Genomic DNA, 25,000 nt, shown 5'->3' with positions numbered 1-25,000 from the left:
TGCACACACACACACACACACACACACACACACACACACACACACACACACACACACACACACACACACACACACATACACACACATATATATATATATATATATATATATATATATACACACTTTTACTCTTTTACTTGTTTCAGTCATTTGATTTTAGCCATGCTGGAGTACCGCCTTTTAGTCGAGCAAATCAACCCCAGGATTTATTCTTTGTAAGCCTGGTACTTATTCTATCGGTCTCTTTTGCCGAACTGCTAAGTTACGGGGACCTAAACACGCCCCCATCGGTTGTCAAGTGACGTTGGAAGGACAAACAGACACAAGCATATACACACACACATGCATATATATATATATAATATATATATATATATATATATATATATATACATAATATATACATATATACGACGGGCTTCTTTTAGTTTCCGTCTACCAAATCCACTCACAAGGCTTTGGTCGGCCCAAGGCTATAGTAGAAGACACTTGCCCAAGGTGCCACGCAGTGGGAATAAACCCGGAACCATGTGGTTGGTAAGCAAGCTACTAACCACATACATATTATATGTATGCATGCATGTGTACGTATGTGAGTGTGTGTGTGTATGTGTGTGTGTGTGTGTGTGTGTGTGTGCAAGTGGGTGTGTGTGTGTGTGCGCGCGCGCGCGTGCGCGCGCGCGCGCGTGCAGCGTGTCCATAAATCATAAGTTACTTAATTTGAAAAATTTAGAAAAAAAGTGAATTATAAGGATAACTCTGCAAAGTTTATTGGAAACATCAGAACACTTCTACGTGGACTCCATTATTTACAAAGAAGTTGATAAAGTTAATCACAGCTTTAATACATCCAATAAAGTATCTATTAAAATACATTATGATATTTATCCCATTCAATTTAAACAGACACATAGGAAATGCAGTTAAACAATGACTGGCTCCCTTGGAAACCTCTAACATGCGACGCAATTTTCACTTGAATGCTTGATGGAAAATAAATAAAAAGATAAATAAATAAACAAGCTGATGGATCCGACTTGAAGTTCCGACAAAGTATACGTTGATTTTTACAAAATCTAGGATCAATAAGATGACAATAGGTTAGTAGTTGATCGATTTAGTTCAACATCTATTAATCTATATTTTTCCTAATGTGCTTGACATGATGAATATGCACTTGGGGTAAGATTTGACAAGATATGAAAACAATATCTGTACGTTCACTGGAAATATTGTGTATAAAACGCTAAATATTATGACGTCTAACGAGGGAATCGTTGCTTGAGCTGAAACAGAAGCTAAATTACATCCAACTGATTTTTATAAGGAGTTAATAGATGTGGCCTCATGGTTAGTGTGTTATACTCATGATCTTGCGATCGTGGTTTCGATTCCTGGGTTGGGCGTCGAGTCGTATTCTTGAACAAAATACTTCGTTTTATGTTAATCCAGTTCAGTTAGCTATAAATGAGTAATTCTGTGACGGAATGGCACTCCATTTGGGGAGAATATTGTAATGTCGATCATTTGTACGCCATGAAAACCGGATAACTGACCTTAAGACTCGAGACAGTTATTGCCCATTGATTGAGGATGGTGATTTGATAAAGGGAAAACAAACACGTATCGAATAATGCAAAGTAACCTAGGTTCCACTGAAGTACAGCAAACCTTTATGAGTGAGTATGGTTAGGTAACATATAGCACGCTTTTGTAGCCGTGAGCAGATATAGACACCTTCTTGGGCAACTCACTCTTAAACCAGCAAAACAACTAGAATGTGACTACTGTGACAAGAGAGAGTTGCATCAGCATCTAGCCAGTACCCATTTACAGTTGAGTAAACTAGAGTAACATGAAATCAAGTGCCTTGCTCAAAGATGCAACGCGCTTCTCGGTCCAGAAATTAAAACTACCACCTTATGGTCATGAACCGAACATACCTAACGCTTTCACAAGGCGTATAATGTGTAAAAGAAAAGACAAAAGACGAAATGTCTTTGATAATAGATATACTGCTCAACTGTAACTTACGTTGGCGTTAAACAACGATACCAACAGATAACTTAGTTGATATCGTCTGAAGTGACTGATCAAATGATATGAAACTTCTGAAAATATGGGGTTCAGTAAATATGGACTCCATTTTGCTTTTTATCGCGTTAGTTAAATATATCCAAAGGAAAAAAACAGAATCCAACATTAATTGTTCATAATTCATGCTCGAGGCCAGCAATTCTGAGGGTGGGGTTTAATCGATGCCATCAATCCTACTTCTTAACTGGTATTTATTTCACCGACCACGAAAGACTGAAAGGCAAAGAAGACCTAAATGAAATTCGAAGCCAGCACAGAAACGCCAATTTTTGCTTTTCATCCTTTCGAGGTCGCTAAATATAAAGTACCAGTCAGGTACTGGTTCTATGGTATTGAATAACACCTTCTCTTCAAGTTTGTTGGCCTTCTACCTATATTATAAACAATTTATAAATAAGAAATCATTATCATTATTATTCTTGCTGGCCTTGTGTCTATAGTAAAAAAGATTATTATTATTGTTGTTAAGGCGGTGAGTTGGCGGAATCGTTAGTACACCGGTAAAAATGCTTAGCGGCATTTCGTCTGTCCTTACGTTCTGAGTTCAAATTCCTCCGAGGTCGACATGCCTTTCATTCTTTCGGGGTCGATGAAATAAGATTTTTACACGGTAGAAGTTTTCTACTACAGACTGATCATCGTCCGTTACTACTCATATATGATTCGAAAAAAGGAATCCCTACCCATACTCCTAATAGATTGCAACATTGAGGTATTATATCATTAAACTATGATCTGATTTTCAGATGGAGTATATACCACGTAAAAAATTAGGACACGCTGATCATTCATCAAAACTGATTTCAAAAAATGCTGAACCATTTAAAGATGCTGCATTGCGAGCGGAAAAGGAAATTAAAAATGTTTTGTGTAACGTCATACGTGAACAGCCAGTTACAATACATAAAATTAAAATCAGAAAACGATAAATTCATTTTAAAAAATGAAAGAAATGCTGAAAGTTAAAAGATGAAAATATGTGCAACACAAATGTGAACTTATTTTCAATGTGACAATGTGTTGATGTACGCACAAAGAGTCGTAGTGTCAGTCACACTACAGAAGCGATTGCTAAAGGAATTTCACATTGGTCATTCAGGGATTTCAAGAATGAAATCGTTAATGAGAAGTTATGTACATTGGCCAACGATGGACGGTGACATTAAAGAACTAGTGAAAACATGCAAAGGGTGTACCCTAGCTGCAAAAGCATCTAACACTAAATGGCAACCGTGGCCAAAAACAGATGTTCCATAGGCCAGACTGCATGTCGATTTACATAGGTCCGCTCAAGGGATCATATTACCTTGTTGTAGTGGACAGTTTTTCAAAGTGGCCTGAAGTGCATAAGTGTAAAAAGTCGACATCTGCGGTTACAGTAGGTTTTTTTACACGATCTGTTCACCAGATATGGTATTCCTGATATTATTGTGTCTGACAACGGAACTCAATTTACTCCTGATGAGTTCAGAAAATTTTGTAAAGCATTCGTTATCGAATATGTCACCACTCCGCCGTATCATCCTATGTCAAATGGACAAGCGGAATTCTAAAAGAGAGGGTCCTAAAAAAGGCGAACAATGAAGTAAAGGACGACCTCGCACTTCAACAATTTCTTAGAGTGTACTGAGTAACACTTAATCCGAATACCCCGTCTGGAATGTCACCCGCAGAATTGATGTTTGCTAGAAAGATCAGATCCGTTTTTCATAAGTTGATACCAAATGAAAATAGAAAAAAGGCGAACAACAAAAATACTTCAAATTTTTTGAAGTTAGGTGACAAAGTTTTTTTTTTAAACATATAGATATGGTATAGAAACCTGGGAGGACGGTGTAATTATTAAGCAAATAGGAAGAATGTTATTCCTGATAACAGGAAAAATATGTCAAACATAAAAGACATATTAACCAACTTAAAAAAAGAATCACGGAAAAACAGTCACGAGAAATGAAATCCTCATGGAAGTATTGTACAACACGTTTGAGGTATCAACTTCCAAACAATTTGAAATTACACGTTCTAGCACCAGAAAGCGGAAAAGAACGGAAACACTGGAATTGAACCCTAAGCGTAAGAGATATTAAAACTCTGAGCGGAGTTTAATTCTCAAAATGGGAGAAGTTAGGGGAGACGTTGTGGAAGGATTCCAAACCCCACCCCTTCCATATGACTAAAAGTGGATTGACACATTGCTATAAAATAAAGAACTGTCAGCAATTTAGGGTAAGCAGTTCACTGTTAGTTGTTGGCAGAGAGCGTTTAACCTCGTGCAACAGAAATCGTAGTGCATCACGCGAATATTTTTTCCCCTTGTTGCGTTAAATTATTTATCCAACACAGGATATAAAAATGTCATGAGAAAGTTCGTACGGTCTGAATTATGGAGTCAAGTTCATTTCTGCTAGCTCTGTAATGCTTCAAATTGTCCCATGAGTACCAGGTGGTTAATTGGTTTCATATTCTTTTGCAGTTTATAACCAGCTCTCATCTTCTTCATTAGAATAAGTTTAAAGCAAAAGATCAATGCGGGTAGGAATAAAATCAAAAGATGCCTATAGCTGAAACAAAACCAACTGTTTAGAACAGATCAGAAACTGTTCTACGAGACTCTAAATGAAGGAAACAGAGAGGAGGCAGAGTTATCTGATCCTGCAAAAGCAACATCGTTTTGGGGGCAGAATCGTTAGCACAACGGACAAAATGCTGCCAAGCATTTTGTCTGTCTTTACGCTTTGACTTCAAATTCCTCCAAGGTCGACTTTGTCTTTCATCCTTTCGGGTTTGACAAAATAAATATCAGTTTAGTACTGGGGTCGATGTAATCTACTTGCCCCTCAACCCGAAATTGTTGACCGTGTGCCAAAATTTGAACCCTTTATTATTATTACTGTTAAGGCGGTGAGCTGGCATTATTGCTAACGCGTCGGACGAGATCCTTAGCGGCATTTCTTTATGGATCTTAACGTTCTGAATTCAAATTCCGCCGAGTTCGACTTTCTGTTTCATCTTTTCGATGTCAATAAAAGAAGTACCAGATAAACACTAGGGTCAATGTAATTGACAAGCGCCCTCTACAAAATTCTAGACTTCGTGCCTAGAAAGAATTATTAATACTATGAGAGAATTAAGGCGGTGAGCTGGCAGAATCGTTAACACGCCAGGGAAAATGCTTAGCGGTATTTCGTCTGTCTGCACGTTCTGAGTTCAAGCCGAGGTTGACTTTGCCTTTCATCTTTTCGGGGGTTGAACACTCGGGCCGATGTAATCGACTAGCACCCTCTCCAAAGGTTCCTGGCCTTGTGCCAAAATTTGAAACCAATTTTATGAGAGAATTAAGACGGCAAGCTGGCCGAATAGTTAGTATGCCGAATGAAATGCTTAGCAACATTTAGTCCGTCCTTACGTTCTGAGTTTAAATTCCACCGAGGTCGACTTTACCTTTCATCTCTTTTGGGGTCGACAAAGTAAGTACCAGTTGAACTCTGGAGGTCAATGTAATCAATTTACCCCACCTTCCCTGGTCTTGCTTTAAATGATCATCTGTTGTCCTCAGGGGTAATTGTCCTTGGGGAGATTATTGTCCGTGGGGGGTAAATGCCTTAGACTCGCTGAGGGTGCAAAAAGAAACTCCTCAATTCAATATTACTGAACATTAGTAAGTACCATCCTCAATCTTAGGACTCATAGGGCAGGTGACCTGGTTTTCGTGGCGTTTAAGATCACAACATTTCTTCTGAACAGGACGCAGGGTTACTCATTTCTTCTGAAAGCGTTGCCGGGTTACTCAGTTAAAGCTGAGTGGGCTGAGGCGACGTGAAATGAAGTGTTTTACTCAAGAATACCACTCACTGCCGAGTCTGAGAGTAGCAACTACGATCTTGCGATCATGAGTACAACACCTTAACCACTTGGCCACTAGGCCAGGCGCCTTCACTACTAAACTTTAATCCTTTCATAATCCACTGAATCTGAATCATATATTTTTATCGATTCCCAGGAACTATGGTCAAGAATCATGTCTTGCAACTGTACATTTTTGGGGTTCAATTCCACTGCACGGCAACTTGAACAAGTATCTTCTACTACAGTCTCAGGTCATCCAAAACCTTGTCAGTGAAAATTGGCAGACAGAAGCTATAGGAGCACGTGGGAAGGACTGTTTCTGATCTTAAGCCATCGTTTATAACCGCCAACTCATCTCTGTGTCTATTTAATGGCATCCGCTCTATGGAAGACATTTATACCAAGTCTGAGAATAACTCACTCCATTATTTTCACCAGTTACAGTGATCCTGAAAAGGGTTATACTCGCTGTATGTACCCCTCTTAGGAAGGTGAAAAAAAAATGTTGGATTTTAAACCGAACCGTGGGTGATAAATCTGAATATTATACATAGTGTTTAGACAGACACGTCCCTATCTCATTTTGCTCCATCAGCCTTAAATGAAAAGAAATACAAACATGTATTGATATATGTGTTTACGATAAACAGTATGTTTTCATGTGGATACAGAAAACTAACAGAAAATCTATAAAACATCTATATGACGTGAGACTATCTTTATCATCGACATCGACTTTGACTGTATCTGCACAAAAGCCACTTTGTCTAGAAACTTCAAACTCTTATTAAGTTCAGTACAGTTTTATCTATTATCGGAGGAAGATATAGGATATATATTCAATTGATATTCATTTTTAACATTGGCACAAGGCCATATATGTTGTGGAAGTCTAAAGGCAATTGCATCGACCACAGTAATTGACTGATACTTAATTATATCGTCTCCGGTAGGAGGAAAACGAAGTTGAACTGGACTCAGAATTTAGGTAAAACATCTTAGCGAAATACCATAAGGCACTTTGTCCGATGTTTCGATTACTTATGCATATGAGAGTCAATAATAATAATCTGATCTTAACTGATTGGAAGTGTTATCATGTACATGTTTTGTCTTGCTATAAAAGATGTGCTACAGTAAATATTCTCAATATCACAGACTTACTTTTCAGTTACTTGACGAGAGTAAGTGAGTGAGTGAGAGAGAAAAGAGATAGATAGATAGATAGATAGGCATCGATAACGATAGATCCATACGCTAAATATATATATATATATATAGTCGGATTAATTATTATAGATTAAAATTTTATTGACTCGGAGACTTACCTCTGAGTTCTGTATTCTAAGTGGGCGGACATAACGTCATTTATCTTGTTACCCCTTTATATATATACATACATACATATATATATATATATATATATATATATATATATATATATATATATATATATATATATATAATAATAATAATATTAGGGATAAAATCGAAAATTACAGGTATAAACTCAATTAAAATCAATTTATTAAAAATTAAAATTAAATATATAGCTTCCTAGGGCTAAATAGCAGCAGTATGATTCCCTTATTGGAACTGTCATGTTAAATTGACAGTATACAACTGATTATATATATATATATATATATATATATATATATAAATCAGTTGTATACTGTCAATTTAACGTGACAGTTCCAATAAGGGAATCATACTGCTGCTATTTAGCCCTAGGAAGCTGGGCCGCTTCCTGTTGGCCTTGACACATTTCCTGTGTCCTTATTCTTATGAGGAGGAGACAAGCACTTCCACCCAGCCTAGCCTGCATTCAAGGACATGTTTCTGAGTCTTTGCTCGTCATCAACCTGAAGTAGGACGACCAGCTGGTTGATAAATTTTTATTATAATCACTATGGATCGAATACAAAGATGGGTACAATACAGGACAAACAAATAAACAAAATGTATGAGTTCTAAGTTCTTTTAAAAATTTACAATTGTCTTTATATAAAATTTACAATTCGTATGTTCATTGACTTTTATTTTTTTTTTCCTTTTAAATATACCGACAATCCTATGCCTACACACACACACACACACACACATATATATATATATATATACACACACATATATACACACACACACACACACACACATGTATATATATTGTAAAATAAAACGATTGGGTTTCTCAACCCGGCAGCCTATAAGGCCCAGTAGCTCGCCTTTTATTTTCTCGATGATTAGTTTGGGTGACTCACACCCACCTTTTTCACCACTTCCTTCCATCTCTGTTCATATACTCTAGCTGACAGGGTTCTCTTTTCCAGCCCTATCTTGCTCTTCAGATGGTATTTGAAGTAAGTCAGCAATCCAGGGCCGGACATGTAGTAGCCTGTCACAAAACCTTCCATTCTTGTCCTCCATATGCACTCTTTCAACACTGCTACCGTACAGAAAAAGCAAGCCTCACCTTCCTTTGAGAGTCCAGTTGGCGGTATCATCTTTATCATAGACTCAGCCGACAGCTGTACTCGTCCCAGATGCGACAACACGTGTTCTACATAGATTATCAAGCTGGAGAGCTGCCGACAAAGTACAAAAGCGTGCAGGACAGTTTCACTGTCCTGCTCGCATCTTGGACAGTCTAGTCTTGATATCGTAGAGATTGTCATGATGCGGTTATCTCCCCAGTCAGTGTATAAATTTTGCGCGCTTCTTACAAGATTTAGAGCTTTTAACTCTTAATTCAGTCACAATCAGTGATGATCATGTATGTGTATATATATATCAAGAAAGATTTTTTTTTATCTTTCCGTTTAAAGAAATTACTGACGTTTTCTTATATGTATCTTTGGTGTAAGCTCTTTTGTTGTGCAGCTTTTCAAGCACACGTGTTTTGTTTCATATTTGGGAAGAAAAGGTGAACTTTACACAATTCATTTCATTAATAAATAGCGTTCATGAATTGGTCTAGTTCTCAATGGAAATGAATGAAAGGAAACTCCCTTTTCTGGACGATAATTAGAGAAAATGACTCAGTTACAAGCGATCTCTACTGCAAGGAGTCAGACACACCGATATTTAGTTTTCAGATCTTGCCACCCTTCCGACAAGAAAGGAAAATATCCCTCAATATGATAAGCCATATATACTCAGTAGTTACAGACGCAAATAGACGACAGAAACGACTAGTAGAATTTTAAAAAGTTCTCTCAAAAGCAGAAATACCCTAAAATGCTAAGAAATCAAACTATAACCAATGCAAAAGAAATACTAATCTCTTCTTTGGGAGGAACACTCAAACTAAAGGTGAAAACAAAACTACAAATATAAATATATTCTATTTGTACTCACCCATAATTCAAGGAACCACGAAATCCTACATTCAGCCAAACGATACCTTCCAATTCCACATCGATCATCGAATCTCCGATAAATAATTAAAGAATCATAAATCAACAGTCGAAGGCAGCCACCAAACCTCAAAAGACTCCAAGCAAAGGTGAGATTCACTTCGGAGAAAGAAATAACGTAGGTAATAATCTGTGGTGACACATTCATTGAGGAATATTTGAACAAGGAACAAAGAATAATTCAAAAATGGAAAGGAATTGTAAGTGAATACCAGCATGAATTGCAATACATAACCCCGCTATCTACTGCATCCCATACCCTCAGTACAACGAGAATTATATTCGAGAAACTAACCAACTGTGTGAATGTGCATAAACAACAAATTAAAGATTCATCTCTTGGAAATGTTCCCTGTAGTAAGCATCTAGACAAATGGAGAATTCAAATTATTTCTTTCTTACAAAATAATAGATGAAAATGATCGACTACGAAAGGCAGAAGAAGAATACTTTGTAAGAATTTTAAGAAACTAAACCAGAAATAGTCAATATCATTATCAAAAATTACTTCCTCTATACGGAATGACTCAGAACACGTACGTTTGAGCAGTTGAACAACGAAGGCAATTACACACAATACACACTGCACGGAAACTTCTTCCCCAAACGCATAATTTTTTTAAACAGTTAATAACTTCAAAAAGAAAATCCTTCTTTATGTATTGTGATTGCATAGAGTGGACGAAAAGTAAGAAAGCATAAAAATGCAGTTGGTGCAACAGCTCCAGCCAGAGATCGCTATATGCAGTTAGACTTCGTGAGTTGTATATATATTTCCCTAAACATACATATTTCTGTATTTGTTATGAGCATGTGTTAAGTGTGCTGTGTGAGTGTATATGTTTGTAAGTGTTTATAGTTGTGTCGTGTGTGTGATTGTATATGTGATGTTTGGTGTCGTGTGCATATACATGTTTGTAGTCATGTACGCATGTATGTATGTATGTATGTATGTATGTATTCATGTATGTATGTTTGCTTATTTGTTCTATCATTTCCTAGTCAACATTTATCGTGTGAAGACTTGCCTGTAATTGGTGTGTTTCGATGATAAACATAGAGTAATAAAATTATACTTACTTCCAATGGCCACAGTATTATCGGCCCTACTTCTCTTGTAGCTAGTACTGTCATACTCAGGAGTTATTATTTTTTGAGTAGCTTTCTGAGTACTGGTGTACTTAACGCTGTCACTAGTGAAAACAATCGAAGACTCCGTAACTACTGGTTTAGTGCGATCTTCTCTATTATTTTGCTCATCTTCTGTTCTATAGTAGGCATCTGTTTTTATGTGGACATCTGACTTGGTGACTTTCCCCACGTCAGTTATTTCATTTTCATCCTTACTAGTTATCACCGCGTCTTTGGTATATTCTGGTTTCGCTGTGATAGAAGTTGTTTTCTTCGTCCATTGCGGTTGTGTATCTTGTTCTGTTGTTATTTCGTTTGTTGTTGTTTCAGATGTTGTAATTGGGAATTCTGAAAAAAAAAAAAAAAAAAAAAAAAAAAAAACCAGAATGAATCTTTTCATAACTATTGTTATAGTCTTTCTTTTAAAATCACAAGTTTATTTGTTTTACTTCATGCAAACGGCACCTCTTGGAAGATTTGTCAATTTCATTATATAGATATATACATACAAATAAGGTTATGTATGTATGTATGTATGTATGTGTGTGTGTGTGCATGTGCGTGGGTCTCCTTTGACGTTATTTAAGATTTTTTGAATTTCAAGCTGCCCCTAACAAAGTGATAAGACTTTTTGAGTTAAGACAGTCCCCGAGGTTCATAAATAGGTGGTTAAGTTAGTGCATCCATAAATGCAGGTGTAGTTTTGTGTATGTATGTATGTATGTATGTATGTATGTATCTATCTATCTATCTGTCTGTCTATCTATCTATCTATCTATCTATCTATCTATCTATCTATCTATCTATCTATGCATGTATGTATTTGTGGGTGTAAATATGTGTATGAAGCCACGTGGCAAAGTGGTCAGGGTATTCGATTCGTGATGATAAGTTTCATTTCCTAGACCGGGCGGTGCGTTGTCTCCTTGAGCAAGGTACTTCATTTCATGTCGCTCCAGTCTACTTAGCTAAAATATCAGGTCATCCCATAAGTTCTACCCGAATTTTGAATAAATAAAACAAGTGATCAAATGTTATATTTAATTGAAATTTAATCATCAATGTACTTTCCCTGATTATCTATGACTTCCTTCCAGCTATTTACAAGCTTTTTAATCCCATCAATGTAAAACTTTTTTGGTTTCAAAGTGAAGAACTCTGAAATGTCAGTTTCGACCTCCTCCTGGCTTGCCAAAGTTATGTCCCACAAATGATTCTGTAAACTACGAAACAAATGGTAGTCTGAAGGAGCAAGGTCGGGAGAATAAGTGGATGAGTAATTTTTTCCCAACCTAGCTCTTCGATCTTTTGTGATGTGATCTTTGCAGTGTGAGGTCGCGCATTGTCCTAATGAAACATCACTCCTTTTCGATTCACTAAAGCAGGTTTTTTTTTTTCTTCAAAGCTTGGTTCAAACACTCTAATTGCTGACAGTAGACTTGAGCATTGATTGTTGCATTAGGTGGTAACAATTCAAAGTGAATTACTCCTTTGCAATCTCACCAGATAGAGAGAAGAACCTTTTTCTCATGAAGTTCCCTTCTCGGTTGTGGTTGAGCTTTTCCCTTTTACCAAGCCACTCTTTAGGACGTTTAACATTTCGATAGAAGATCCCTTTCTCGTCACCAGTCAAAAGTCTATCCAAAAAGGGTGAAATGAGTTCGCGAGAATGGAGAGAAGAGCAGATGATGTCAACTCGGGATTTGCGGTTGATTTTGGACAATTCATGAGGTACCAATTTTCTAAGTTTATGAACCTTTCCAAGTTGTTAAAGATGACGATGAACAGTTGTATGGTATGAACTAAGCTTTATTGCCAAAACTTCAACTGATAACGCAGGATTTTCTTCAAGTAATGCCTCAAAGAACTTATCATCAAACTCAACTGGACGTCCTGTTCGATCTTCATCTTCAAGGCTGAAATCTCCACTTCTGAATTTTAACAATGTTGAAATGAGTTAAACATTAAAAGAAATATTTAGTAATGGAAATATCTAGTAAAGGCGGCGAGCTGGCAGAAACGTTAGCAGGCCGGGCGAAATGCTTAGCGGTATTTCGTCTGCCGTTACGTTCTGAGATCAAATTCCGCCGAGGTCGAGTTTGCCTTTCATCCTTTTGGGATCGATAAATTAAAATCAATTTGGAGTCGAAATCCAGCAGCTTCTATGGCTTACCTAAAATGCACAAGTCAGAAGAAATACAAAATGCTATAAAATAAAACAAGGTAGTGAATACATAAAACTACTACAACCAAAAGACCTTAAACTAAGACTCTTTATAGCTGGTCCAGCCTGTCCTACACATCGTCTGAGAAACCTCATTGACATTATTCTAAAACCACTATGTAGTCACATACCCAGTTTCATTCGGGATGACATTGATTTGCTGTCACACCTGCCCAAAACAACAGAATCCACTTCACTGTTAGTTTTGATGTAACAAACTTAGAAACGAACATTCCACATGATTTGGGAATTACTGTCATAAAATATTGGATCGAGAAACATAGAGAAGCGATCCCCAGTAGATTTACTGTAATCTTCATATTAGACGCGGTCAGCCTCATCTTCGAAAACAATACATTCTTTTTCAACGGAAAAAAAACTACTTCCAAATTCGAAGTTCAGCTATGGGTTTGCTCCAGTTTTCGCGAACTCAGTATTAGGATACTTGGAACAAAACCTATATCAAAAAATTGAAGAAAACTACGACATGACCTTTAGAAGGCATATAGAGGACACATGGAAAAGATACCTCGATGATTGTTTCCTAATTTGGACCAAATCCATAGAAAATCTGGAAGAATTCACCACCCTCCTCAACAATCTACACCCTGGTCTCAAATTCACAAGAGAAATGAGCAAAACACAATTACCATTTCTTGATATAACGGCAATTAAAAATAACATCACAATCACAACTGATATTTATTACAAAAGCACAGATACACACCAGTACCTAAATTTCAAATCATGCGACCCAACACACGCAAAATGTAATATCCCGCATTGTCTAGCCAGGAAAAATTATACTATAGTAGATGATCCAAATATCAGGAACATACGACTTATAGAACTTAAAGGATTTCTACTCCCACTTATAGAAAATAGCGTACAACGAGCAAGAGATACCTACAGAACAACTGAGGGCAACACGAGAAAGATGAACCCATCAACGGAACACAATACCATTTCTAGCAACGCACAATCTGCATCACCAAAACAGCTTTAACATTACCACAACAAATTTGCCAAGCATAAAGCAAAATGAAAAATTAAAAAAACATACTAACTAATCAAACACTTATCTTAAGCAAAAGGCAACAATATAACCTAAAGAAACTATCAGCAAAGGAAAAATTCAACATAAATAAACAGGATAAAACATTCAGAGTATGCAATTGTAATGATAACAGATGTGGAACATATCAATACATGCATACTGGTAGATCCATTAGAACCAAAAATGGATAGATTTTTGCAAATGCAAATATGAACTGCAAAAGCAGAAATTTGATCTACTCCCTTAAATGCCTTAATTGCGAGAAACAATATATCGGCGAGACATGGAATGCGTTATCGGAACGCTCACGAGTTCACAGACAACAAATCTGGAACACTAATGTTTGCCAAATTCCATTGAGTGAACATATAGAAACATGTGGTTAGAAAATGTTTCTAACTTTTCCTTTCCCCAAACTACATGAAACAAGTGAGGTTGGAAGAAAGATAAAAGAAAAATGTTTCATTGAAATGTTCAAACCGGTTCTGGTTGGAAATAACAACAATAATATAACAACCAGTTAATGATATGGATTAAAAAATGTCTTTAAGATATGAATATAAACAAATTACAGAAGAGTCTCACCTACTGAAATAAAAACGATCGAAACCAAATTTGTTCACTCATAGAACCATTACATGTAAACCGTAAACTTATCGGTTAAAATAAAGGTGGGGGGTTAATGCCAGCAATATCGGTGCACCCAACAAACCGTGACGTTTAAGCTGCAAGCTGATCAGTCAAAACCGTATCTCAAAAATGCAGCTTGTCGGAGCCTTCTAAAAGGTATAAAAAAGAAGTCGGTTATTTTATTACAGTCGTCAAGAACTCAACTCAACTCAACTGTCAGTCAATACATTTTGAAATCTGAGGATTACTATGAATGTATGAAAGCGCTAATTGAACTTCATGAACATTACTAAATATTTATTTTATTTTAAGCCTGATACTTATTCTATCAGTTTCTTTTGCTGAAACGCTAAGTCACGGGGACGTAAACCCACCAACACTGGTCGTCAAGCTTCTTACTGCACAGCCACGCCTGCTTATATGTGTGCATGTGTGTGTGTGCGTGTGTGTGTGTGTGTGTGTGTGTGTGTTTGCGTGTGTGTGTGTGCGTGCGTGTGTGTGTGTTATTTCATTTGGAACGATATAGATAATTCTTTCTAAATTCAGCACGCGCCAACAATTTTGAGGGGAAGGGAGGGGAGCAGGTCGATTACATGCACCCCAGTGCTCGACTGTTACTACTATATTTTATCGATCTCTATAGGATGAAAGGCAATGTTGAGCTCAGTAATATTTGAACTCATAACATAAAAATCCGGAAGATATGCCGCTAAACATTTTGTCCGACATGGTAACGACTCTACCAGCTCACTGCTGTATGGAGATATATAGATTGCGAATTCGACGCTTCGCTCTATAACAACATTCCACGATATGAAAAAGAAATAAATTACTTACTTCTTATAAGCCATTCACAGTAACTAGTGGTTTGTAATAACTGAGTGTTGTAGGGGATCAATCTATAATCCTCTCCCCACCAAATAGCAATCTACAGAAAGAAAATGAAACATGATATAAAACAAAATATAAAAACAAAATATAAAACAAAATATAATCAAAACAAAATATAATCAAAACAAAATATAAAACAAAAATATACACTATAGATATGAAAACAAACAAATGTATGATGATTTCAATTATTTTACTTGTGTATTTTATATACATTATTAGGGCACGAGGGTATGAGTATTGTATATTACTGATATACTGGGGAGATGTATATTAATGAGATAGTTATTATATATTATTAGCGTATTGTTGTCATGTACATGGGTAATGAGGTTTTAGATGCATAATTATATTGCTTGCTTTGATGGGAATATATATATATTGGTTTCAAATATTGGTTTCAAATTACAAGGCCTGCAATTTCGTAGAAGGGGATAAGTCGATTACATCAACTCGGGTGCTAGACTGACATTGTTTTAACGACCCCGAAGGCTGAAAGGCAAAATCGATCTTGGCGGAATTTGGTGTCAGAACATTAAGACTGATGAAATGCCGCTAAGCATTTTGTCTGACGTGGTAACGATTCTGCAAACTCGCCGCCCTCTCTGAATACGAAACCAGGTTAATCCACAAATAAAGAATATTTATCCGTCAATGAGGTGTTGAGCACACATCTCACTGCTTGATATTAACGTATACATACATACATACATACATACATACATACATACATACATACATACATATATATATATATATATATATATATATAACAAATAAGAAATGAGTATATGCATATATACGTACAGGTATGTGCATACCTACGTCTACCTATATATATATATATATATATATATATATATATATATATATATATACACGCACCCCACCCCCGTTACATAAAGGTTACGTTCCATAAGAATTATTGTTCGCACACCGGAATTCCTCTCTACTACACGATTTTCAAGGAAGCATTACTTCCGTCACTTATGGTATTACTTCTGATGTGCCTATTAGACAGGGTTGAGTTACCTTTTATATCCACCTCCAACTTTCTCTATATTAAGTTTTTTTGCAGTTTATTCTCTACATTCCTTATAGTGCTTCGTTTCTGAGACCGGTCCATAACAGCAACCTATAACGAAATGGTGTGTCATTGTTCCAAACTAACACAATTCCCTGAACTAAACATGCCCCAACCAGACATCTATTACTGGCCCTTGCTTTTGGAGCTTTAATTTTCTTGTTACTTTTCCTCAAGGCTGAAAAACTCCTCCCTCATGGAGTCTGATTTACGATGCATAGAGTACTTTATTTGATAGTGCCCATATTCTTTTTTTTTTTTTAACAAAGACCAGAAAGCATAGTGTGTGTTTATATACGTACTTACAAAAACACACACATACATACATAGTAAGAATCTGTTAAGCTTTCAAAAAGTTTATCATTTAATTATATATAAGCATATCTATAAATGCTACTATAAGCATGAAAATACATACATAAAGCAAAACATACAAATCTGCACGTATACATATATATATGCATATATATATATATACACACACACACACACACACACACACACACATACACACACACACATATGTATATATATATATATATATATATATAGGTTTTGTAAAGAAAGAGATGCTCCTTCTAGAGATGTCTTACATCCACTCTATTTATTAGGACGTAAAAGAGAATATGTCGATTTTTGCCCTGAAGAAATCTCTATCTGTTAGGTTCATAATGCAATTATTAATTGTAAAATGAATGAAGGTGGTTGCAGTGAAAATGGTACACCCCTTCCCACGTGACAGGTGGTATAACGCAGCCACTATAAAGTCAGTCATGTGACAGTCGCGGTCAGTAATAGTAGAGTCTTTTTGGAATTTGAGTTGTCGATGACGTAGAGTTTTTATGTGAATTGCAAAGTTGAGTATTTTTTGTTGTAAAATTGAGTGTCAATCATTGGTGTTAATTGTTGATATTGTTCGTGCTTTTTTTTGTGTCTTCCCGTTGTGGAAAATGGAGAAAGCACCGGTAGGTGGCCAAAGTTATGCGGCCGCGACTGGAAAAGGAACAGAGGAAGCAAAGCTGGAAATAATCGAAATTAAGGTTGATCCGAAGAAGATGAAGGAATGTGAGAAGTTGCTGGCGAGGGTCGGAAACACGCTGACGTTGACATCGCCTGTGGAACTGACAGAAGGTGTAAGAAAGAGAACTGTGGTTTTTAAAACCATGAAGGTGGCAACTAGAAGGATAGAGCTCGAGACAGTTGAGGAGATCGAGGAGTGCCTGAAAGGTATCAGAAAGCAAACAACTTTTGGAACTAGAGGAAAAAAATATGCCACTGTGGAGGTACGATTTGCAACAGAAATAGAAGCAATTAAGAACTCTACGGAAGCTATACGATCGGAGGAATGGGTGCTGTTGCCGTCGTACTGTGGCAAACGTGTGGCCAGAGTGCGAATAGGCAAACTACCCCCAGAACTAGATGAAGCATGGCTCATGACAGCAATAAAGTACAACATGGAGGAAGAGGCCAAGATATTGAAGGCCACAAGAACAAAGAGTGTGGATTATTGGGGATATGGAATCGAACTGACTATCCAGGCAACAGTGGAAGACCTTAATAGAATTGACGAGGAGATAGCGCTACCTGACGACCAAAAATTAAGAGTGAAAGTGGAGGGCAGGCTGCCTACATGTTTTGCATGTGGCGAGAAAGGCCACATGAAGGCGAGATGCCCGCAGAGAGAACCAACAGGAAGACACGAACCAGGTAGTACAGACAGAGACAGAAGAAAATACAACGGAGGAGGGATTTACGGTAATGGAAAGAAAACGAAGGAGGAGTGGAAGAACAAACTCACCACCAGAGAAACAGAAAAAGAAGAAAGAAGTGGAAAAGGAAGCTGTAACCAGAGGGAAGGCAGATGAAGAGGTGACGGAGAAAGAAAGAGAGAAGACAACTACTAAACAGGTGGATTTACAAGAGGAGGGAACAACGATAATGACGCCGGTTTCCCCAGCGAAGGAAGAGGATTCGAGAGTTGAAACATCTGACGATGTATGGGATAAATGGTATGGAGTTCGAGAAGGAAATACATCAGTAACAGAAGAAGAAGAGAAAAAATCAAGAAGATGGAAAAACAATTGGAATTTTGTAACTTACTCAAAAAATAAGGAGACAGAGAAGAAAATTCTTAAATTCAAGCACATTATAAGAATTAAGTTACCAACAGATGTCTATTCTGAAAATGTGAAGGCCATTGTGGTCGATAGGGTCACATACGAGAAACTAAAAGACATGTGCGGAAACAAAATTGATCCGCCCGGAGTAGCGGTGATGTTCGACGAGCTGCCACCAGTGATCGAACTCAGGGATTTGGAACCGTTTATGAGGTATTAAAAAAAAAAAAAATCTAAAAAAAAAGAACGAAAAAAGTGTTTTTTTTGTTATAAATATAATTTTTAAAAAAAAAGAGAGAAAAAACAGATAATTAAGAATTACACATAGAAAAAGTGAACGATGGTAAATTGTTTATATAAACGATTCAAATGGTACTACATGGTTATGGGGCCCATGCAGCCATTTCATTTCTTCATTATATAACATCTCATTGTCATTCGGTTTATGTTTTGTGTCCCCATTGTGGTGCTGTGTCTGTCCTTGTAGTGTCCCCATCTGTGTTGTGGCCATAGTGCCAAATAAAGAAAACAGTAGTAGAGTCGTTGTACGAGCTCTCATTTGAGGTCAGTCTCAATTACGTGATATATACGAGTTTGAGTCACCGTCAAGGTAGACGATGCAAGTCATTTCTTGCGGAGCTGTCAGCGATAGCACGATAAACGAGTCAAAAATAGAAGACATGGAACTCGCCACAATATAACAGTAGCGACGAGGATAATGCTTTGTAACAGTGGCGACGAGGGTAACGCTCTTTAACAGTGGCGCGAAGAGTATAAACAATTCATGCGGACTACGTTGAAAAAATAAAAACATTTTTCAAGCGGAGGAATTTTTTTTAAATTCACGTAAAGAGATCAAAAACTCGATAGGGGAGTAACGAACGCTTTGTTGTACACGTTTTACGAAAATTCGTAAAAGCGTGGAAAACTTGTTAGCGGGTTTACTTGAGCTGCAAAAAGAGCAACAACAACAACTCAGAGCACAATAAGAACAACACCAACTGTTACAACAACAAATGCTACAACTAAGGAAGTTTGTAACAAAACCGGAAAATACGTTTTCGCCAGACCATGTAGCGAATTCAATAAATGAATTTAAATATGACCCAGAAGAAGGAATCATTTTCGAGGCATATTACCAAAGATTTGAACAAATTTTCGAAAAAGAATGCCAGGACTGGACTGCCGAAATGTAAACACGTCTAATTCTGAGGAAACTGGCGACGACAGAGCATGAAAATACTGTAACTTTATATTGCCTACAAAAGTTTCTGACATAAATTTCACAGACACAGTTGACATTTTATGTAGGATGTTTAGTTAAAAGCATCGTTTTTCAACACACGTTGGAAGTGTTTGACCACTAAGGAAAGCGATAAAGAAAACTTTAACACATATGAGGGTAGAGTGAACAGAGAGTGCGAGAGAATTAAACTGGATAAATTAACTCCAGACTCGTTCAAGTGCCTGATCTTTGTTCAGGGACTTACTACTAAAAAGGATGCAGAAGTCAAAACGAAAATTCTGGCAAAGCTGGAAAAAAAAAAACAGAGTATAACTCTCCAGAAACTGTCAAAATAATGTGATAAGATATGAAAAGTAAGGCACGGCACAGAAGAAACGCAATGCAGAGATTGTTTACTGATAAAACCAGTGGGAAAGAGTCGGAAGACGGATAAAGTGTTTCAAAAATACCTGGCGAGGAAAGAAAAAGTGCCAGGAAAGACATATTAAAACTTTTCAAAATTGGTGATGAAATGTACATGAGTTCGCATTTTTATACGACCTCGGAAAACAGTACTGGGACGAAGGCGAAATTAAAAAGTACATCGGAAAAATGATGTACGGGATAAAAAGCGAAACAGGTATGGAAAAAAGGCACAGAAAACAAATTAATGAAGAGATTCGTAGAAAATGAACCAGACAGTCTGGAAGAACTTATGGAATGGTTGTATAGCACATTCCAGATACTACCACCGTTACAGGTGGTTGAACTCACGCGCACAAGCGGAAGAAAAAGGAAGAACGCAGAGTTCTTACAAATGACTTCATTAGTCTTCGAGTATACGCTTTACAAGCATAAATTTTTTTACGCTAAACTTTCTTCATCTGTTTATGATTATTTATTTTAAAAATACTAAATATTGTTTTTAACGGTTAAATTTAATTTACATTAGGTAACGTTTTCTCATTGGACATTTCTCTAACTTACCCTATGCTGCATATATGAAGATTTAATTAGCAAATCTATACTAATCTATAGAGAGAGTTTATCGATATCTCTATATTTATATCTTCCTCTAACCGTTCATCTGTTAGATGTGGTTTAATATTTGACATCACTTCCATCGATATCACCCACAGATAGGAACAGACAAACATGAAACTCATAGATCCAACTTCCTTTTATTGTTTTCTCTCTGCACTAATGAGTACTATCATAATTTTTCAAATGCAAATATGAATTTATATCTATGTACGAAACAATTGTTTGCATGAATAAACTTCTTACAAATTTTTAACATATCTCCTTCATTTTTGACAAATATGATTGGATTTGTAGAACTTCATTCCATAAGTTAATCGTACCAACCACATCGTTCTGGGTTCGGTCCCACTGCGTGGCTCGTTTGGCAAGTGTCTTCTACTATAGCCTCGGGCCGACCAAAGCCTTGTGGGTGGATTTAGTAGACAGAAACTGAAAGAAGCCCGTTGTATATATATATATATATATATATATATATATATATATATATATATATATATATATGTATGTTTGTGTGTCTGTGTGTCTGTGTTTGTCCCCCATCATCGCTTGACAATCGATGTTAGTGTGTTTATGTCCCTGTAAATTAGCGGTTCGACAAAAGTGCCCGATAGAATAAGTACTAGGCTTACAAAGAATAAGTCCTGGGGTCGACTTGTTCGACTGAAAAGGCAGTTCTCCAACATGGCCTCAGTCAAATGACTGAAACAAATAAAAGAATATATATATATATATATATATATATATATATATATATATAAATATAAATATATATATATATATATATATATATATATATGTAATACATGAGCATATGCATATATATGTACATGTATGTACATACCTTCATCTACATGTATATATTGATGCATATCTGGGTACATGACGTTGCAAAAAAACATGGACAAAATGATAAACAAGGTACAAAAAACACACAGGCCACATAGAGAACATATGCTTCATCAGCTGCCACCATTATAACACTGGCGTTTCGAAGAGTTAGGGCAGGACGCATCGTTAAAATGGCTCTTCCCACGGACACAAATTAAATTTATGCATTCATATGCACACGGATTATTCCAACCAATTTCACCCAAGGTTCATTCTGCAATTTTTATTAAATTTCCACCATTTGTTTGTATCCATATGAGAAGTAAATCCAAAACATTGCTACCCAATAAAATCAATCGATCTTATTTTACAGCTATTTAAGATTTTTAGGGAATTTCCGAAAATTTCCGGTTTCTTTTTTTTTTCTGATTTTGGAGGCTTGCATTTTGAAATTGTGTTTGTTCCAAGTCTCGGTGAGTTTATTTTTCATATCTCCACCCGAAAGTGTTTTAAAATCAGTCAGAACCAACTGTTTTAATTTAGCTGCCTTTGAAGAATGAATGGTCAAAAATCTAAAAAGAAAACAATTTAAAACATGCAGAATATGCACTTTTCAAATGGTTCAACGTTTAAGTAACTTTCCCTGAATGATCCTACATTTAAAGTACCCGATCTATTCTATTCCGATAGTAGAGCTAGAGTATTCAACCAAATATCCAAAAGCCATTTAATTAAAAGTGTCTTTCGTCCTTAATGGGGCGCTTAAATATGCAAGGAAATCAAAAAAGTCCTGAAGATATTGAATATTTTTAAAATTTTGTATCTCAATAAATAATCACAGAAATATCAAAACTGTAGGAAATTATATATATTCTTAAAGTACATCTGGAGGTAGGTCTTGATTTTTAAAAATAAAATATTTGCATCTATCATAGTCTTTGTTTTGGGCCCCACTGAAAATGAACCAAATTCAGAGATTGCAAAAAATCATTCAAATGCAAGGGTTCGAATTTCCATGTGCGATAATTTCAAAGATTTCGAAACTTATTTGCTTTACAATATTAATGTGTCAATTCTACAATAACAATTATGTCATTGGCAAACAGGCTCTTGCATTTCCAAGACAGTTTTCTTAATTCAGGGTGGTACGATACAGATAAAAAAAAACGCCTGTCTTTTTTTTTTTTTTTAGACTTTTGACCGTTAATTTTCCAAAGGCATCTCAATTAAAATACTAACTAACATTTCAGAGAGGAGGTAAGGAAAACAACCTTACAAAGGTTCATAATAAGCCCAATTTCAAAATGCAAGCCTCTTAAATCGGAAATAAACAAAAAAAAGCAGAAATTGTTGGAAATTCCCTAAAAATTTTAATGGCCATAAAATACGAACGATTAACGCTATCGGGTTGCAATTTTCAGGATTTACTTCTTACGTGGATACAAACAAAGAGTAACTTTTTATTTTTTTAAATTGAGAACCTTCGGGACGAACCACCCCCACACACATATATTTGTGTGTATGTATCTGTGTTTATATCTATGTTTACCAATGTAAATTTATGTGCCGGGTTGTGCCTTTTTATAATCAGAATGTAATTCAATGATTAGGTGAATAAAGATCGATAGCATAAGTACCAGACTGTAACAAATATTGGAATCAGTATGATCAATGGAATCCCTTGATGTCATAGACCCAGCACGGCCGCAGTTCAATAGCTAAGGTCAATAATAGATTATAATCGATAGTTACTCACTCTGACTGTGTCACATTTTCCTCCTGGAAAGAGTCGAATATATATTCTGTCGTCAAAATTGTTCCTGTATATTTTACAACGTATTTCTAGTATTCGTCTGTTTAAATTGGATGGGCCATATGAAGTTATGATATTGTTTACAATAATATTCAGAATTATATTATCGTGGCTGATATTTGTTATTCGTAGAAACCAGTCTGAGGTTACGTTTGGAAAAAGACCTTTGAAATAAACAAAAAAATCTAATAAAGGTATGTATAAATATGTAAGGAAAGGAGATGACAAAGGAATAAATGATCATCTTATGAACTTTATCAGCTTGCAGCTATTTCTGTTATAAGATGCAGTGGACTCATAGTTGAGCGCCTGAATAACATATTATAGCTTCATCGGAGCCTCGAATATGAAGTGTAATTTATTTGGGAAAGAATTACGTCTGTAACTTTGTAGGGAATGGCATTTTCAGTGAGAAAAATCAGTACAGGTGTATATAAAAAAGTATAAATATGTAAATAAGAATTGCAAAAATCCTGGAATCTGGCCACATAATTATATTTGTTTAACAACTTAACAAATATTATTTCATTGTCAAATACAAAGATATGTGATTGAAATAAATCATGGCTAAGAGGCACTAGCGAGGACTGTGAAGACTTTAAGTTACTTTGCATATTGATTCTGAAAAACTGTGAAACATAATCCGGTTTTGCTTGAACTATAGCATTAAAAAAGATTCTATCTATAAACAGTAAGATAGAAAATGATAGCACGGATTATGCAGTGAACAACGAGTATTTCATGAATTCAAAAAAAAATTCATGTTTGGGACAAAACTGAGTACTTCATCTCGCTGCGTGCATTTAGGGCAAAACGGCTTGATGAAATACAAGAAGAAGAAGAAGAAGAAGAGCTAACAAAGCGCGATATCAGTGAAGCTTACCGCAGTTCAGAAATAAGCTATGTCCTTACATATCTGTAAAAGATTTGTTTCACAACTCTATAATTCAACGTTCAAGAAACTGTTTCAGCAATTGGGTAGCAGACTTGATCCATCACCCGGTTACATACCACCATCTGGTAACTTGTATGCCTAGTGAACCCCAGTCCGTTGTAAGCACTCAGACTGTCTCTCTTAAGAAAGACTTCTTCCATCGTTCCAACAATCATCAAGTTCTAAGGATAGTTAAAGGCGCTGCTCTGAAATCGTCTTAGCCATGTGAAAAAGCACAAAAAGAAGTATGTGTACTGTTAATTAATAAGCAAGAGTAATTACCTGCTACAGAGTTATCTATCAAATCCGGTTCATACAAACAAAGGTTATTTTCAAAGCAGGTTGTTAAAAAATAATTTCCGGCATCAGCAGCTATTAGATAACCTGGAAAATATGAAAAGGGAGACATTATGACAAAGTGAGAGCAAAAGGAATTATGGAAACATAAGGAAACAAAGTAATGAATGAATTCAACAGAATATTTGAAACTTTCTCACTTTTTCTTTCCCTCCCAACTGTTCCTCTCTCTGTGTCTATTTCTCTCTATTTCTCTTTCTCATATATATATATATACATATATATATATATATATATATATATATATATATATATATATATATATATATATATATATATATACAGAAAGAGAGAGAGAGAGAG

At 36.0% G+C, this 25,000-nt stretch overlaps 1 protein-coding gene across 2 annotated transcripts in view; it reads right to left on the bottom strand.

Annotated features, from left to right (window-relative positions):
• LOC106884345 (uncharacterized) overlaps nucleotides 1–25,000 on the bottom strand; it is a 106,555-nt gene that overhangs the window by 5,955 nt on the left and 75,600 nt on the right. The window contains exons 15-19 of one of the 2 annotated variants that reach the window (XM_089362652.1): nucleotides 24,623–24,724; nucleotides 23,350–23,570; nucleotides 15,242–15,332; nucleotides 10,443–10,841; nucleotides 9,304–9,461 (exon numbers count right to left, since the gene is read on the bottom strand). In XM_089362652.1, coding sequence (XP_089218778.1) covers nucleotides 9,304–9,461; nucleotides 10,443–10,841; nucleotides 15,242–15,332; nucleotides 23,350–23,570; nucleotides 24,623–24,724 — 971 coding nt within the window. The remainder of the gene's footprint in view (nucleotides 1–9,303; nucleotides 9,462–10,442; nucleotides 10,842–15,241; nucleotides 15,333–23,349; nucleotides 23,571–24,622; nucleotides 24,725–25,000) is intronic. The other variant, XM_089362651.1, reaches the window with a different exon arrangement.

The sequence above is a fragment of the Octopus bimaculoides genome, chromosome 14 (genome assembly GCF_046866305.1).
Source record: "Octopus bimaculoides isolate indiv1 chromosome 14, ASM4686630v1, whole genome shotgun sequence".
In the NCBI taxonomy this organism is placed as follows: domain Eukaryota; kingdom Metazoa; phylum Mollusca; class Cephalopoda; order Octopoda; family Octopodidae; genus Octopus; species Octopus bimaculoides.
Note: the sequence above shows the minus strand (reverse complement) of the source record. Positions and strands in the feature narration are given on the sequence as shown.